We start from the raw sequence: 14315 nt of genomic DNA, 5'->3' as shown, positions 1-14315 counted from the left end.
AGGTGCAGGTCTGTCTGTCCTACGGAGCTCGTGGGGTCATGGGTCGCGAGGTCATGGTGCGGGGAGGGCCAGTGGCCAGGACACTTGACCACCGGGCTGCGTGTGAGCTACATGCCTTAGACTGGAGGGCGTGGCAGCCGTGCACACGGGGCCTGGGTCAGGCCTCACTCTGCCCGACAACAGACGGCCCCCACCGCGTTCCCATTCTGGCTGCTGCTTTAGTGAGCAGACGAGAGTTAAAATCTCTAACGGTGATGAAGAATCAGGCCACGGCCGCCTCCTGGTGAAAGGTCTCGGAGGATGACGTCCCCGCTGAAAAACAGAGAGAGGCTGTGAGGGCGCCAGCCCGCCGCCAGGGGGCGTGCGGGGCAAGCGCGGCTGCCGTTCGAGGCGGGATCAGGGAGGGCGGGGACGCGTCCCTGTCACGTCCCTGTCCTTGGAGCAGCAGGAAAAGACTAGGAATCAAGGGCAGCAGCAGCAACAGCATACGCTGGTTGGCGCGTGGGCACGGCGGCCTCTGAGGGCAGCAGCCGGTGGGAGGCGCCATGCTAGTGACCCTTCTCCACACGCCAACTCTCGGCCTTCCCGCTGCCAAATTGGGACGATAATAGGGCCCACCTTGTAGAATCAGTGAAGTGAGACCCGCCGAACATCTGGAGGTGTCACATGGTCACCGCTGCTCGCCGCGCGCTCCCCGAGCCCCTTCCTCGCCCAGCCCGCCATCCACGTTCCACGTGACTGCACGCTCTTTAGCAGGTGTGCACCGTGCCCTGGGAGGTGTGGCCCTGGAGCATCACTTTTCAGATGATGGAGCTCATTTTCGTGGGGCTGCGTGCAGATAAAGCAAGACGCACTGCACGCCCACTCTCGTTTCCCCCTTGGAATGGAAGCTCCGCGAGGCCAGGGTTCGTTCAACCGTCGCCATGTCCCCAGCACTTGGAATGGTGCCTGGCACGTGGTAGGCTTTCAGCAAACATTTACGATGATATTGGGGAAAGGGCGTATGACGTAAGGAAAACTTGTAAAAAAAAAAAAAAACTGGTGCAGTGTGATGCCAATTTTGTAAAAAAGCTTTATTTACCCATCTCCATATATAGCTCTCTCTACATACATCAAGAGAGAGAGGAAACACTCAAGAGAAATAGATGGAAATTCTAACAATGATAATCTGAAGGTAATCTGACGAGATGACAGGCTGAATGCTTTTTGCTGGTTCCCACATTTCCCACAGTGAAAACGCATATGTGATTTGGGGGAGAATACTAATATTGGGAGAAGCAAGCAGGAGGCACTGACGTGGTGCTCCAGGGCCCAGGCAGGACGGGCGCCAGCGTGCGGCTGGCGTCCGCCAGAGGCGTCGGGGCCGTTCCTGCCCCAGGTTGGGGGGGTGCCCTGCAGCCTCTCATTCACTGGTGTCTGAGTAGCTGGGGGGCCAGCGGGGATGGAGGAGGAAGCTGGGTCAGGCTACAGGGGGCCCAGCCTCTGGTGAGCTTGCATAGGCGCCCCTGCAGGCTGAGTCGGGGGACCCTGAGGACCGGGGCCTCCGAGCAGGGGGATGCTGGGGGGCAACCCTCCCTAAATGTAAACACCCATCTTCTGCTTGCAGGCCGCAAAGGCCAGGCTGGCCCCCCGCCGAGCTCCAAGCACGGCGATGGGCAGAAGCAGCTCCGACGGCCACCAGGGCGGCTCAGGCGGGAGACTCCGGCTTCCCTCCTGGTCTGATGTGAGCGCGTTGAGTGGCCAGCGGTGAGCTAATGGTTCTTACTGCCCTAGATTGTACAGCTTCCCTCCAGGTCGTCGGCTCTTTTTAAATCCGCAAGGCCTGCGTCACGCCCTCGTCACCCCTGGGACTGGCGTGCCCCCTGGTGGGATGCAGAGGTGGGCGACGCAAGGCTGTGGTCGGGCTCCACGGGGAGCGCCCGCTCTATGGGCCTCGGCGGGCCTGGGGGCGCCAGAGCGGAGGCCCCCAGGGCCGCGTCCACCTGCCGGGCTGGAGCTTGGCCCGTGGGCAGGAGACAGGAGCCGCCACCTCCACACCTGCGGCCGGCCCTGCAGGTTCCCACGGCGCCGCCCCGACCGGCTCCCTGCAGGCACCCCAGCCGACACGGGAGGTGAAAGGTCACCACCAAGCCAGCCGGGTTGTGCACATGTGTGAGGCCACCCTGCCCCCCCGGGGCCCCTCCATGGCCAGACAAGTGGCACGTGGCTCTGAACGAGGCCAGCTGTCCGCAGTGGCCAGAGATGGACACGGACAGACCAAGGGCGAGGGCTGGCCGGGGGCCGGTCACCCTCCTGGCCTGTTGTGGCTGAACCCCGGGACTCCAGCCCAGAGAGCCTCCTCCAGCGGATTCTCCAGAAGCTCCTCTCGCTGCCCTGCTCAGTGGCCAGGTGCCGGAGCCAGGAGCTGCCACCCAGTGGGCAGGGACAGGGGCCACTTGCTCGGGAGGGTGTGCATGGTGAGAACACGCAAGTGTGCCTGCTGCTGGGGACCCGTGGGCCACCGCGTCCTTAGTCTTGGGCTGAACCACAGGAATGGCCTGGGACAGGCTGCTGTGCCTCAGCTGGTTGAACAGAGGAGCCTCGAAGCCCGTCGGGTCTCCCTGGTGTGGCTCCCCAACTCCTGACACCCCTCCCCGCTCCCGCAAGCAGCACCTCCCTGCGCCTTCATCTCCTCCACGTGGCCCTCGGGGCTCCCAGTCCCAGCTGCAAGGACAACTGCCCCCGGTGCTTGGGGACCAACGCCTGGGGTCCCGCCATGCCCTGGTGGCAGCCCTCATTGGGGCTGATTGCGGGGCTGCGCGACCACTGACCTGGGAGGTGCGGCCACCCGTGCCGTCCGTCCCTGAGCTGCATCTCCCCCTTAACTTACATTTCACGGGACAGGGTGCGTGGAAAGAAGGGACGGGGCCCCTGGAGAGGGACAACGTCTTCCGTTCGCGCTTTACTGAGCCCTTTTTAAAGGTGGTGTCATCACTTCGCGGTGGTGGGGACGTTCCACATGGGGTGGTCATGGCACCAGGTCTGCGTGGCGTCTCTCAGGGCAGCTGTCTTCGTCCCTCGCCCCTCCCGGCCTGGCCGACCCTAGGAGACAAATGGAGACCTCGGTTAGACCCCTGGCCAGAGGGGGCGGGGCTAGGGCGGGACCCAGGAGGCGGCCTGGCCCCCGCCGCCTTTCTACTTCCTGCCCCTCCAGGCACCCCCTTCGGGCCCGGCCCATCTCTGAGCGTGAATTACCTTCTCCCGGCTGCTATGAGCTCTCCCCCACCTTCTTCCTGGTGGAGTATGGGATGCAGCACACCCAGCTGGTCCCGGTCCTGGAGACAGAGCGGGGCGGGGTGGGCGGGTGAGAGAGGTGCCCCCACCCCATCCTGCCAAGGCCAGGGGGGCCGAGGGCCTGCCAGCCAGAGGCGGCTCCCGGCCGGTGCAGAGCCCGGCTTGCCCTCCCACCACCACCCCGGTGTCTCCAGCCCAGGAGGGACCCCTTGAGCACAACAGACCTTGAAGGTCAGCGGAGCCGAGCCGCCCCCTCCCTCCACTGCCCAGCTGCGAAGAGGCGCTGCAGGGGGACGGTGCCCAGCCCAGCGTTGCCCGAGCATCGCAGCCCGTGCCTGTCCCTGTGCGTGGGCTCTGGGGGTTCCACTTCCAACCAGGCTCTGGGATGAGGTGGCCCCCTTCCCTTCGCAGGGACCTCCATGGCTCGGTGCCAAAGCCCCCCAGCGGGCAGCTAACGGGCTGCTAGTGCCCGGGTGCCCTAGGGGGCTGGCTGGATAGAGGCGGCTAAGCTCTGAGGGAAACTGAGGCTGCAGGTGAGCAGGGCAGACAGGAGGCCCCGCCCAGCAAACGTCCAGGCCAGGCCCCTGTGGAGCAGACCCTGTCCTGCTGTCCAAGCAGCCTCCAGCAGCTGAGGCTTGGCTCCTGGGCACGGCCCGTCTGCAGGTTCTCTGGGGCAACTGAGCACGGGGGGTGGGGAGCCTGACCAAGAGGCCGAGAGGGCGGGCCTGGGCCCGCCTGGCCTGGGGCAGAAAAGGAGCTGCCAGGCTGCGTCCGGTGTGGCCGAATCCATCACCACGTCCATCAAGAATTGATGAGAAAAACAGACGTCTGCTTAGGAAAGACCTTCCCATGTCAAGCATAGATTTGGTTTAATTTTTTTTTTTTAATTTTTAAATTTAAAAAAAAATTTTATTTTTGGCCATGTCACGCAGCTTGCAGGATCTTAGTTCCCCAACCAGGGATTGAACCTGAGCCCTTGGCAGTGAAAGCACGGATACCTAACCGCTGGACCACCAGGGAATTCCCCAAGCATAGATTTGGGAGCGTGCCGGGCAGTCCTGACATCTTGGTGAAAGCCACACGGCCGGCTGTGTGAGCAGAGATCAGGAGAGACGTGGGGTGACACTTCCTAACAGGAACGCTCTCCCCCAAAACACACAACCTGGGGAAAGGCAGTAACAGCAACTGCCAAATAAGCAAAGGGCTGTAACACTATAAACATTCACAGCTGGCAACCCAGGAAAACGGCCCGAAGAAGGCCCTGTTCTCCCGAGGTCCGGCCTCTGCTCCCGATCTTCCTTTGGGGCCACGTGCTCCCATGAAGTCCCCACTGTTTCCGAGAGGTGGCACTTGCATATTTAAAAGTTTTCCTCTGTGTTGTGCTATTTCACATTGTTTCATTTATTTTAAATGACCGCGTATCGGTTTTACAAAGTAAATAGAGAAATTTTTCTTTTAAAAACTGTGCAAGCAAATTAGCCAAGACATTAATGTGGTTGTTAATTCAGAGTGGTGGAAAGTGGATAAATTGCTATTTTCTCCTTTGTGTTTCTCTGTATTGTTTAAAATACTGTAGATCCACGGCCCTGGGCGAGCGTCTCACCTGCTCCCAGGCGGCTCGCAGCCTCACAATCTCTACCCATAGGGTGGAGGCGGTCAGGACAAACGTCTCCCGCCCCCGCCCCCAGGTCCCTCTGCCCTGCTGAGCCAGCAGTCACGTGTGACGGGTCCCCCCACTGCCTGCGGGACCAAGGGCTGTGACCTCGGCAGCCAAAGCCCCGAGTTGCGCGGTGAGGAGACCCTCCCACTCTCACCTCCTCTTCTTCTTCCCACCTTTCCCTCCCTCCTACTCTGGCCCTTCTGTTGGCTGACAGGGTGGGGAGACGGGTCTAGCTAGGGGTGAGGTGGGACTCACGGGGATCCTGCCTCACCCCTCCAGCTGCAGTAAATGCCTGGGTCTCTGCGTGTGCCCAGGAGGAATCAAAAGCCTGGGGCTCGCTCTGCCCACCAGAAACCCTGATGGAGGAAAAGCCTCCCACCTTCCCGAGTGTGAACCCCTCACTCACTCGTCCTCTGAAAAATCCCCCATGTCCATCTGGGATCGCGTCTCTTCTTTCATGGCACATGTGATCACCTGTGGGATGTGGTGGGAGTAGTTGAGGGGACAGGGGAGGGGGTCATGACAGGGACCAAGGCCGGACCTGCTGAACCTGCCCAAGGACGAGATGGGGCGTGGAGACTGCCCTGAGCGTCCTCCCACGAGACGGGGCACCGTCAAGTGGAATTTCTAACTAGGGGACCCTGACCAAGGAACTCTGCCCTTGATGTGAGCTACCATGACCTCTGGACTGTAGGTCAGAAGACCTGGGCCCTAAGTCCCAGCTCTGCCCCTGACTGATTCTTCTTGAGTGCTTGAAGCCTGTGGTGCCCCCGTGGTAGCCTTGTGTGTGGAGGCAGTCAATGACCAGCTCTCTTCATCATACAGCAAGTTCTGAGGGCAGATACAGAAGGTGCAATCTGGAAAAAAGCAACCCCCAGGTAGGGGCTTACATTTGCCAGGAGAGAATTTCAAAAAACTTCCAAAGAGATGGCTGCTCACTATAGCAAAGAAATGGAGAGTATCTGTGTTGGAAAGGCCCAATCAGGCCATGGGGTTAACCCCTTCCTTTCACAGAAAATGGTGATGATGATGGTAATGATGTGACAATGGTGCTGGTGATAATGGTGATGATGATGGTGATGGTGATGCAGGTGGTGACAGTGGTGATGATGATGGTGAAGATGTGATGATGGTGGTGATGATGGTGGTGATGTGACAATGGTGCTGGTGATAATGGTGATGATGGTGATGGTGATGGTGGTGATGGTGATGTGATGATGGTGATGATGATGGTGGTGATGTGATGATGATGGTGATGATGATGGTGATGATGGTGATGATGATGGTGGTGATGTGATGATGATGGTGATGATGATGGTGATGATGGTGGTGATGACGGTGAAGATGTGATGATGATGGTGATGATGACCGTGGTGGTGCACATGGTGGTGATGGTGATGATGTGATGATGGTGGTGATGATGGTGGTGTTGATGGTGAAGATATGATGATGGTGGTGATGTGATGATGGTGATGATGATGGTGGTGATGTGATGATGGTGGTGATGATGGTGAAGATGTGATGATGATGGTGATGATGACCGTGGTGGTGCACGTGGTGGTGATGGTGATGATGTGATGATGGTGATGATGGTGATGATGATGGTGGTGATGTGATGATGATGGTGATGATGGTGGTGATGATGGTGATGATGATGGTGGTGATGTGATGATGATGGTGATGATGGTGGTGATGATGGTGAAGATGTGATGATGATGGTGATGATGACCATGGTGGTACACGTAGTGGTGATGGTGATGATGTGATGATGGTGATGATGCTGGTGAAGATGTGATGAAGGTGGTGATGATAGTGATGATGACCGTGGTGGTGTAGGTGATGGCGATAGTGATGAAGATTATGGGGATAGTGATGCTGATGGCGATGAAGATGATGATTGGGGTGGTGGTTTTGATGAAGTTGATGGTGATGAAGATAGTGATGACGGTGGTGGTGGTGTAGGCAATGAAGATGATATCTAATGCTGGGACTTTCTGGGTACCAGGCAGTGTTCTGAGGGTGTCACAAAACAACGCTGGGCTGTGGGTGCAACTAAGATCCCCATTTTGCAGATGAGAAAACTGAGGCATGGAGAGGTATGGTAACTTGTTTGAGCATTCACTGGAGAGCTGTGGAGGCCGGGTCTCCCAGCTCCTCAGCTTGTGCCCTTTCACCACCACAGCACAATCTCACAAGAGGTTCTCAGGGCCCCTGGGTACCTCGAGGGTTGACCCAGGCCCTGGAATCTATGGAGGTGCAGGAATGTGTGTGGGTTGGCGTGAGGGAAAATGAGAAAGAAGCGAGGTGCTCTCTGGTCCCCTGGCCAGTCTTCAAACCCCGGGGCCGATCTCTGCCTCAGCCTCCAGCACACCCATGCCCGGGGCAAGCTCCTGGGGTGAGGTGGGAATGACGCATGGCCCCAAGTAAGGCGTTTCCTGGTGGGTGGTTTGGCTTTGTCAGCTTTGGGTTTTTTACCTCCTCTGCTCGGTCTCCCAGATCAATCTCCACAAACACAGGTGGTTTCTGTGGATGGAAACCAAAGAGGCGTGGATGGTGGGCTTGGGTGAGCCAGGGAGGCACACAGATTCCTGGGAGGGAGCGTGGGCTCTGGGCCCGTGGTGGCCAGGGTCTGGGCATTACACTGAGACCACCAGACACTGGCCGTGTGTGGTGGGACCTGCTGGCAGTGTGGTTGATGAGGTGTCCCCTGGCAGAGGGAGGGGACGGATGTGGCCTCCCCTCTCCCTGCTCACCTCCCATCAAGTCCCTGAGAACTCAGAGGGTCTCCCCCACCTTCGCCCCCTGAGAATCAGGGCCAGTGATGCCCAGAGCTGGGTGGACCGTCCAGGCCCACTGCAGGCCTGCTCACCTGGGCAGCGCCCAAGCTCTGCCTCTGCAGACCCCCTGCCCCGCTGCCCGAGCTGCAGAGACACACAGTGAGCCGCAAAGGCCTGGGGGGCTCAGGTGCAGTGGCCCCCAGGTCTCTGACCAGGCACCTTGGCTTGGCCCAGTGGTAGCAGTTTAGTCAACACTGGGAGAAGTGATTTGGGGAGTGGAGGGGACCCCAGGGGCCCTGGACGCAGGCCAAGCCCAGCTCCCTCCACCCCCGCACGCGGATCGGGAAGGGGAAGGAAAGCTTCTCTCGGACAGGGTCCTGTGAGCACCGCTGCCCCCGGGCTGCGGCGGGCCGGGGCTGGGGCTCCCTGACAAGGGCAAGCTGAGGGTCACCTCCTGTCGGGGCCCCCGCTCCCTCAGCAGCTGTGCTGTTTGGCAAGCCGGGGTTAAGGTGCCCCGGCACCAGCCAGGAGCACAGAGCTGGACGCTGAGGCAGCTCAGGCGGGGCCGGGTCCAGCCGGCGCGTCCACGGCAGGACTGTGCCTCACAGGCCTCCCCTTCTGACTTCTGTTACTAAAGTGAAAAGCTCTTGCCTCTTTTTGCAGAAGGTCACCCAGCTGTACGGACTCTGGCTCCCCTTCCTGTAAGAAGACACCAAACAGATAAACAGAGGCAGGACTCCAACGGGCAGGGCCGGCAGCGCGTGCACATCAAAGGACCACGGCCTGACCTTGGCCTCCAGGGCACACTTGTCTGTGCTCTCCCTGCCGTCCGGCTCCTCCTGGCCGCTGGCCTCAGGCTCTGCCTCCTTCCAACCCCCCGGCACCTGCCCAGCGGCGTCCTGGCGCTGCTCCAGCTCGTCTTCCTCCGGGTTTGCCTGGCTGCAGCGGGTGGAAGCGGGGTTTGGAGACGACGCCTTCCTCCCTCCTGGGCACCAGTGCCCCTGGGTCAGCAGGGCGGGGCTGGCAGACGGTGGGCGAGGCAGACCCAGGTAGAGAGGTGGGCAGAGCGGATAAGGACACGGCAGGGCTGCTGAGCTGGTCTCCCCGAGGAGCCGTCACCCCAACCTGCCCCAACATGAGGGATGCCGGCAGCCTCGGCAGGCTCTCGGGTGAGATGCCATCTGCCCGGAGATCCGAGGGGGAAGGTCTGCAGCGATAGGCGCCGGCCCCAAGATGCTGGGCTGGGGGGATGCCGGTGGGGGGCTGCTTGAGGCCCTGAGAGCCCCCTGGGTCACCGGCCCCCGACCCTCCCATCTGAGCCTCGAGGTCTTCTCCGGACGCCCTGGCCTCCCTCGGGCCCGCCCCCAGGTCTCGACCCTGGCGCCCACTCCCACCCCGGCCTGCCGTGTCCTCCTCACGTCTCCGCACAGCCGCCTCCGCTGGACCAAGGCCACTCACCAGCGGGCATCTTCCGCGTCGCTTCTGAGGTCCTTCCCCTGATCTTCAGACTCTGAGGAGGAAGCAGTGGGTCTGTCGTCAGCCTGCGAGGATGCTGACGGGCCACCTGCGGGGTGTGGGCGCTGCCGCCCCAGTTCTGACCGGCATTCTCGCGCATCCCCAGCCCAGGAGGCCGCCCGCCCCGACTCTTCACATCAGCGCTCTGCAGGCCGGTGCAGGGCATCGAAGGCCCCGAGCTGGGCCAACGCCCACCCCCCCACACACACAGGGTCCCTGCCCGCTCCGTGGCACGCGGCGGGAGGCCTTGGCGTTGCCTTTACTGTCACTGTGCCGGGCGCGGGACCCCTTGCGTCCTCCTGGTGGCAGCAGGTGGGGTTGGAAGCAGCAGGAGCTGAGGGCCGGGGGGGGGGCCTCAGCCTGTGGCCAGTGGAGAGGGCGGCCCAGCCCCGGAGCTGAGACCTGAGCCACACCATCCCCTCCAGGACGCTCCTCCTGGCTCCTCTGAGGCGCGATGCCGGCGGCGGGAGTCCTCTGGCTGGGAAAGGTCTTCGTCCGGTGAGGAGAAAGGGGCACAGGATCCAGCCCGGCCTCACGCATGGAGCGGTTGTCAGTAAACAATTACGGGGAAGCTGCATTTTGGTGACCTCGGCGGGACAGCGCGAGCCTCGTGAGCTGTGAGCTCTGAGCAAGACACCGGGGTTTCCTGGTGAAACGCAGGCTTCTGCTTCTCGGAGGTCGCAGACCTCAAGGGGGTTTCCTACCCCCTTTGGGACCTAAGAGAAAGCCCCCGAGGGAGAGGTCTCGAGGTCGCAGACGCTCCAGGTCCCATTTCTGTGCAGTCACCTCTGAGCCCAAGATGCCCGAGATGACGGTCCCCGTAGCTGCTCCAGACTCTCCCTAGAGCGGCCTGGTTTCCACCCCCCACCCTGACACACAGCCTGGACCCCTGGCCCCAATGAAAACACCGCCCCAGGGAGACTCCAAGCTTTAAATAATGTTTTTGACAGGAGACCCAGCAGGATGCCTCTGCAAGCCGCTATCCCGGAGGATTTCCTACAGAATTTTGTGGCCAGATCAGCTACGCGGGGTCCTTTCAGCTCACAGGCCTCGGGGGAGGGGGAGAGGGCCCGGCTCCTGCAGGTGCCCTGCTTTCTGTTCCTGCTTTGTCGCTGGTCCTCGCTTTCTTGCATGCTGTCCCTCCCCTGGACCGTGTCCCCCGACCCCTGCCATCCTCCAGCGCCATCCTTCATGGGGACCTGGGCCCCCTGCCCAGTGTTAAGCGACCTTCCTTGGAGGGAGCCTTCCGTCACGCCCATTCTCCCTGGCACTCGGCACCGGCCCTGGGCCGGGTCGCCCGCGCACTTTCCTTGTCTCTGGTCTGAGTTCCCTGTGGGTGAGAACTAGGTGCTGTGTGTCCTCCTCAATCCACAGTCCGCACCCGGGCTCCGGGACGTCTGCTGACCTGCGGCTGTGCCGCCATCCCCAGGCCGGCCCTGGCCACCTGGAAACAAAGCCCTCAAGGCCAAGGGTGGGGCGATCTTGGGTCTTCAGAGAATATTTCAGAACTTGGCAGCTCTCGCTGCATCGACCTCAGATGGAAGGGCGCGAATGGTTCGGCTCAGTGGTTTTCTGGCAGGGATCTACGGTGGACTTCTTCCGGAAAATCTTCAGCAGCCCCTAGCCCGTGTGTGCACACGTGTGTGCTTGTGCATGTCTGTGTATGTGTGCAAGTGTGTCCGTTCTTAGAAGACACAGGGCTGTCCCAGATAGGTCTTCAAACCTGCTCCTTCCGGTAACGTGTATTTGGCAGGAAGGAAAGACTCAGTAAAAAGAGAGCCTGGTTTTTCTTTGCTCCAAAGCAGCTGTGGAATGAGAAACACACACCTGCCCCCAGTGCACCGTTATCCTAATCAGTGTGTTCGTGGGTGCCCCCTTTGTCCGCTGTCGAAGAAGGCCCTGCGTTTGTCGGGGTTCCGGGCGCACCTGCAGGGCTCAGGCGGCAAGGCTCCAGGCAGGGCGCGAGGGCGCTGCTCCGGCTGGGCCTCGCGCGCGGCTCGGGGGAGGAACAGCAGGCCGGGCAGATCTGCCGCCGCACGCGAACAGACTACTTCCTTTGCTGCCTTTCTTCAGCTGGCCTCGAAGGGATCGCCAAGCCACTTACAGGTCACTGTCAGGACCGCGAGCCGCCCCGGAAGGCGGGCTTCGCGCCGCGGGGAGCGGAGGGCGGGACAGGCGCGGGCCGGGGCGGGGCCGACACCGGCGTGGCGTGAACCCTCTGCCCGACCGGCCTGACGCCACCTCGCGGCCAGGGCGCCCCTCGCCCCCTGCGCGACCGCGAGCGGCCTCCACCCTGCGGATGTCAGCAGGCCCTGTTCGCCGAGGCCTGGGCCCCTCCGGAGCCCCTACGGGGCACCCCTGCGGGGGGGCGTCGCTGGGGCGCCGGGCCCGGAGGCTCTGCGGCAGAGAGGCCGGCGGCTGCGGCCTGGCGTCCCAGGCAAAGGCTCAGGGCCCGGGCGCCAGCTCAGCCGTGGACCCGCGGGTTCGCGCAGCCCCTCCGTGCGCGGACTCCTCCCCGCCCGGCTGGGGGGCGTGTCCCACAGGCGCTCGGCCCCGCCTCCTGCGTTCACGTCGCGTTGACACCTGCGGCCCGGCGGCACCAGCGTCCTGGCTCTTGCTTCCAGGTGTGAGCGCCCAGGCCAGGCGGGTGCCCCGCCCTCACTCGGGAGGCCGCACCTCGTCTCATTTGACCATGTGGACGGCGAGCAGTGCTCTGCGTGGCTCCGGCTCCGGGCGGCTCGTCCCCTGCACGCTGTCCGGGAGCCCCAGCGGGCCCTGCGCCTGGGGAGGGTGTGTGCCCGGGGGCCGGACAGTGCAGCACTCGGTGCGTCCCTGCCATCCACCCTGTCTCGGCAAACCCAGCGGTGCTGGGTGGGAAGGTCCGTGGCCGGCACTGCTGGGGACACACCGTGGCTACTTGCAATATTTCCTGAGCAGGTTATAGGTTGGTTTCCTATCTGGGGAGCTCGGCCCTCCCGAGCCTGAGAAGGAGCGGCTGTGCTCGGACTTTTAACGGTCAGAGGTAGTGGAGATGCAGCGGCCCCTGTGCTGTGACCGGCGGGCTCCTCCTTCCCCTCTCCTCCAGAAATAACACAGCTTTGGATTTTTAAGCTGAGAGAAGAACAAATATTTTTATACAATGACCTCTTAAAATCGCTCCTAGGGCTTAAACAAGCAAACCGCATTTCCCGCTTACTGTGTTTTGTTTCCTAACAGTCATTTAGACTTCCTAAACGACAGTCTCAGCAAAGGGCACTTGCTGGTGTGAACCACAACTGCTGGGGTCCTGCCGACGACTGGCAGTCACTCCGTTTCTCCGCCAACTCGGGCCCGCTGCCCTGGGGTAGCTGACCTTGCAGGGGCAGGTCCACGTAAGGACCAGGGCGTTTCGGGCACCCATCCCCACTTCGGCCACACCATGGCCCGCTTGCAGGGTTAGAAACACGCCGGAGTGGGACACGTGGCTGACACAAGGTATAAATGTGCACACTTTACAATGTAAAGGCCACATTAGTGCCGAGCAAACGCGCGGCCCCCAGCCCCGTGGGTTCGCTGCTGCCCCTGGCCGTGAGGTCCCTGGCTCTGGCAGCGGGATTGGGGCTCACCCCAGGGCCTCATCATAAACCTGAGACACTTCGCATGCTGGCCCTCACGTGCCATCGGTCTTCCCAATGTCCCCAGTGCCTTCACAGGCCACGGGGCCCAGGTCTCTGTCTGTCCTCACCACCTCCTCCTGCCCTTGACAGAGCTTCCAGCTGCCCCCCTGCAGCCCCAGGCTGGCCCTCCGCTGGCCCCCGGGATGTCCCCACAGTCCCAGGCTGGCTCTGCCCCCTCAGACCTCAGTGCCTGACACGCCCCACCCTGGCCTTTAGGATCTTAGGCAGGGGCAGTGGGTCCGGGGCGGGGGTGGGTGTGTGGCCCTCGCTGGCCCGGGGAGAGCGGTCTGCCCCGCCCCGCCCTCGGCCCTACCTAGCTCCTTGCACAGCGTCTTGATGCAGCTCGGGGGGTCCCCCTTCTGGTGCAGGCCGCCCACACTCCGGCTCCTCTGGAGCTCAGCCATCTCGCTGGCCGCCTTGAGGTGTCCGGGGCTCACGGCCGAGGGAGGGGCCCCGGGGCCCAGCCGGTGCCTCCTGTGTGCGGCCGTGGTGTCCTTCTCCATCCTCCCTGCCTTCGGGCCACGGGAAAGAAGAAGGAGGCCGGCTCTCACGCAGCCCTCAGACGGAGCGCATGGCTTACACCCCCTCCACGGGGAGCTGCCCTTGTGTGCCCGGGCCCCGTTGCTAGGTGGCCCCTGTGACATCACTGCAGAGGCAGAGGCCAGCCTGCTGGCCCTTTCCGCGGCCCTAGGTCGGAGTGGCCTCCTCCCAGGGCCTCCGGCCTCTCAGCAGAGACGGCAAAGGGCCAGGCAGCCGGGGGCCTTCATGCGGCTCTGCAGGCGCTTCTGGTGTTGGGTCTGCTGAGCCTTCAGGCGAATGTCTTGATTCCTAGCAGGGACGAAGGACTCGGAGGTCACGGCGGTGACTCCACTTGGCGGCCTGGGCCCTGGGTGGCGTCCTGCGTCCTCCCCCCTCCAGACGAGGGGAGATTCACGCAAACGCAGCTTCGGAGGGCAGCCGTCTGCGGACAGGCACCTCTGAACTGTGCCGAGGAAACCCTTCTCTGCACTTTCAGTCGAGCTGTTTGCTGACACTGCCGTGACCAAAGGCTCGCTCGGGCGGCTTCCACAGTAGACATTCGCTTTCTGGGTCAGGAGCCCGGAGGTCTGAGGTCCAGGTGTGGGCAGGGCTGGCCTCCTGAGGCCTCTCTCCTCGGCCTGTAGATGCCCGTCTCCTCCCTGTGTCCTCATGGGGTCGTCCTCTGTGCGTGTCTGTGTCCTGACCTCCTCTTCTTAAAAGGACAGCAGTCAGACTGGGTCAGGGCCACCCTAGTGACCTCATGTAACCTTAATCGCCTCTTTAAAGGCCCATCTCCAAAGGCAGTCACTTTCTGAGGTCCTGGGGACCAGGACTTCACACATGAGTTTTGGGGTGACACAGTTCAGCCTATAACACAGCCTAACAGAAAGTTTCTGATCATCTGTTCAACACAGC

The 14315-nt window shown here is 61.9% G+C and overlaps 1 protein-coding gene across 1 annotated transcript; it reads right to left on the bottom strand.

Moving 5' to 3' along the window:
* Positions 1-1018: 1018 nt before the first annotated feature.
* On the bottom strand, positions 1019-13015 carry LOC309647690 (uncharacterized protein C13orf46). The gene is made up of 8 exons (XM_082435233.1): positions 11902-13015; positions 9169-9220; positions 8499-8649; positions 8362-8409; positions 7409-7456; positions 5340-5407; positions 3235-3314; positions 1019-3081 (listed from the first exon to the last, which is right to left on the bottom strand). The coding sequence occupies exons 1-7, from the start codon at positions 12062-12064 to the stop codon at positions 3248-3250; spliced, it is 597 nt and encodes a 198-aa protein (XP_082291359.1). The 5' UTR covers positions 12065-13015; the 3' UTR covers positions 1019-3081; positions 3235-3247.
* Positions 13016-14315: the final 1300 nt, after the last annotated feature.

The sequence above is a fragment of the Balaenoptera physalus genome (genome assembly GCF_965194825.1).
Source record: "Balaenoptera physalus genome assembly, chromosome: 18".
NCBI lineage: Eukaryota > Metazoa > Chordata > Mammalia > Artiodactyla > Balaenopteridae > Balaenoptera > Balaenoptera physalus.
The sequence above is the reverse complement of the archived record's forward strand: the minus strand, read 5'-3'. Positions and strand labels throughout refer to the sequence as shown.

Excerpts from the sequence above, each read along its gene's own strand:
- LOC309647690 (XM_082435233.1), bottom strand. The coding sequence starts at position 12,064 with ATGGCAGGGACGCACCGAGTGCTGCACTGTCCGGCCCCCGGGCACACA. Across the intron at positions 9,221-11,901 it reads ACATGGTCAAATGAGACGAG|AGTCTGAAGATCAGGGGAAG; the intron begins GTGCGGCCTCCC and ends CTTCCTCCTCAG. Across the intron at positions 8,650-9,168 it reads GACGCGGAAGATGCCCGCTG|CCAGGCAAACCCGGAGGAAG; the intron begins GTGAGTGGCCTT and ends CACCCGCTGCAG.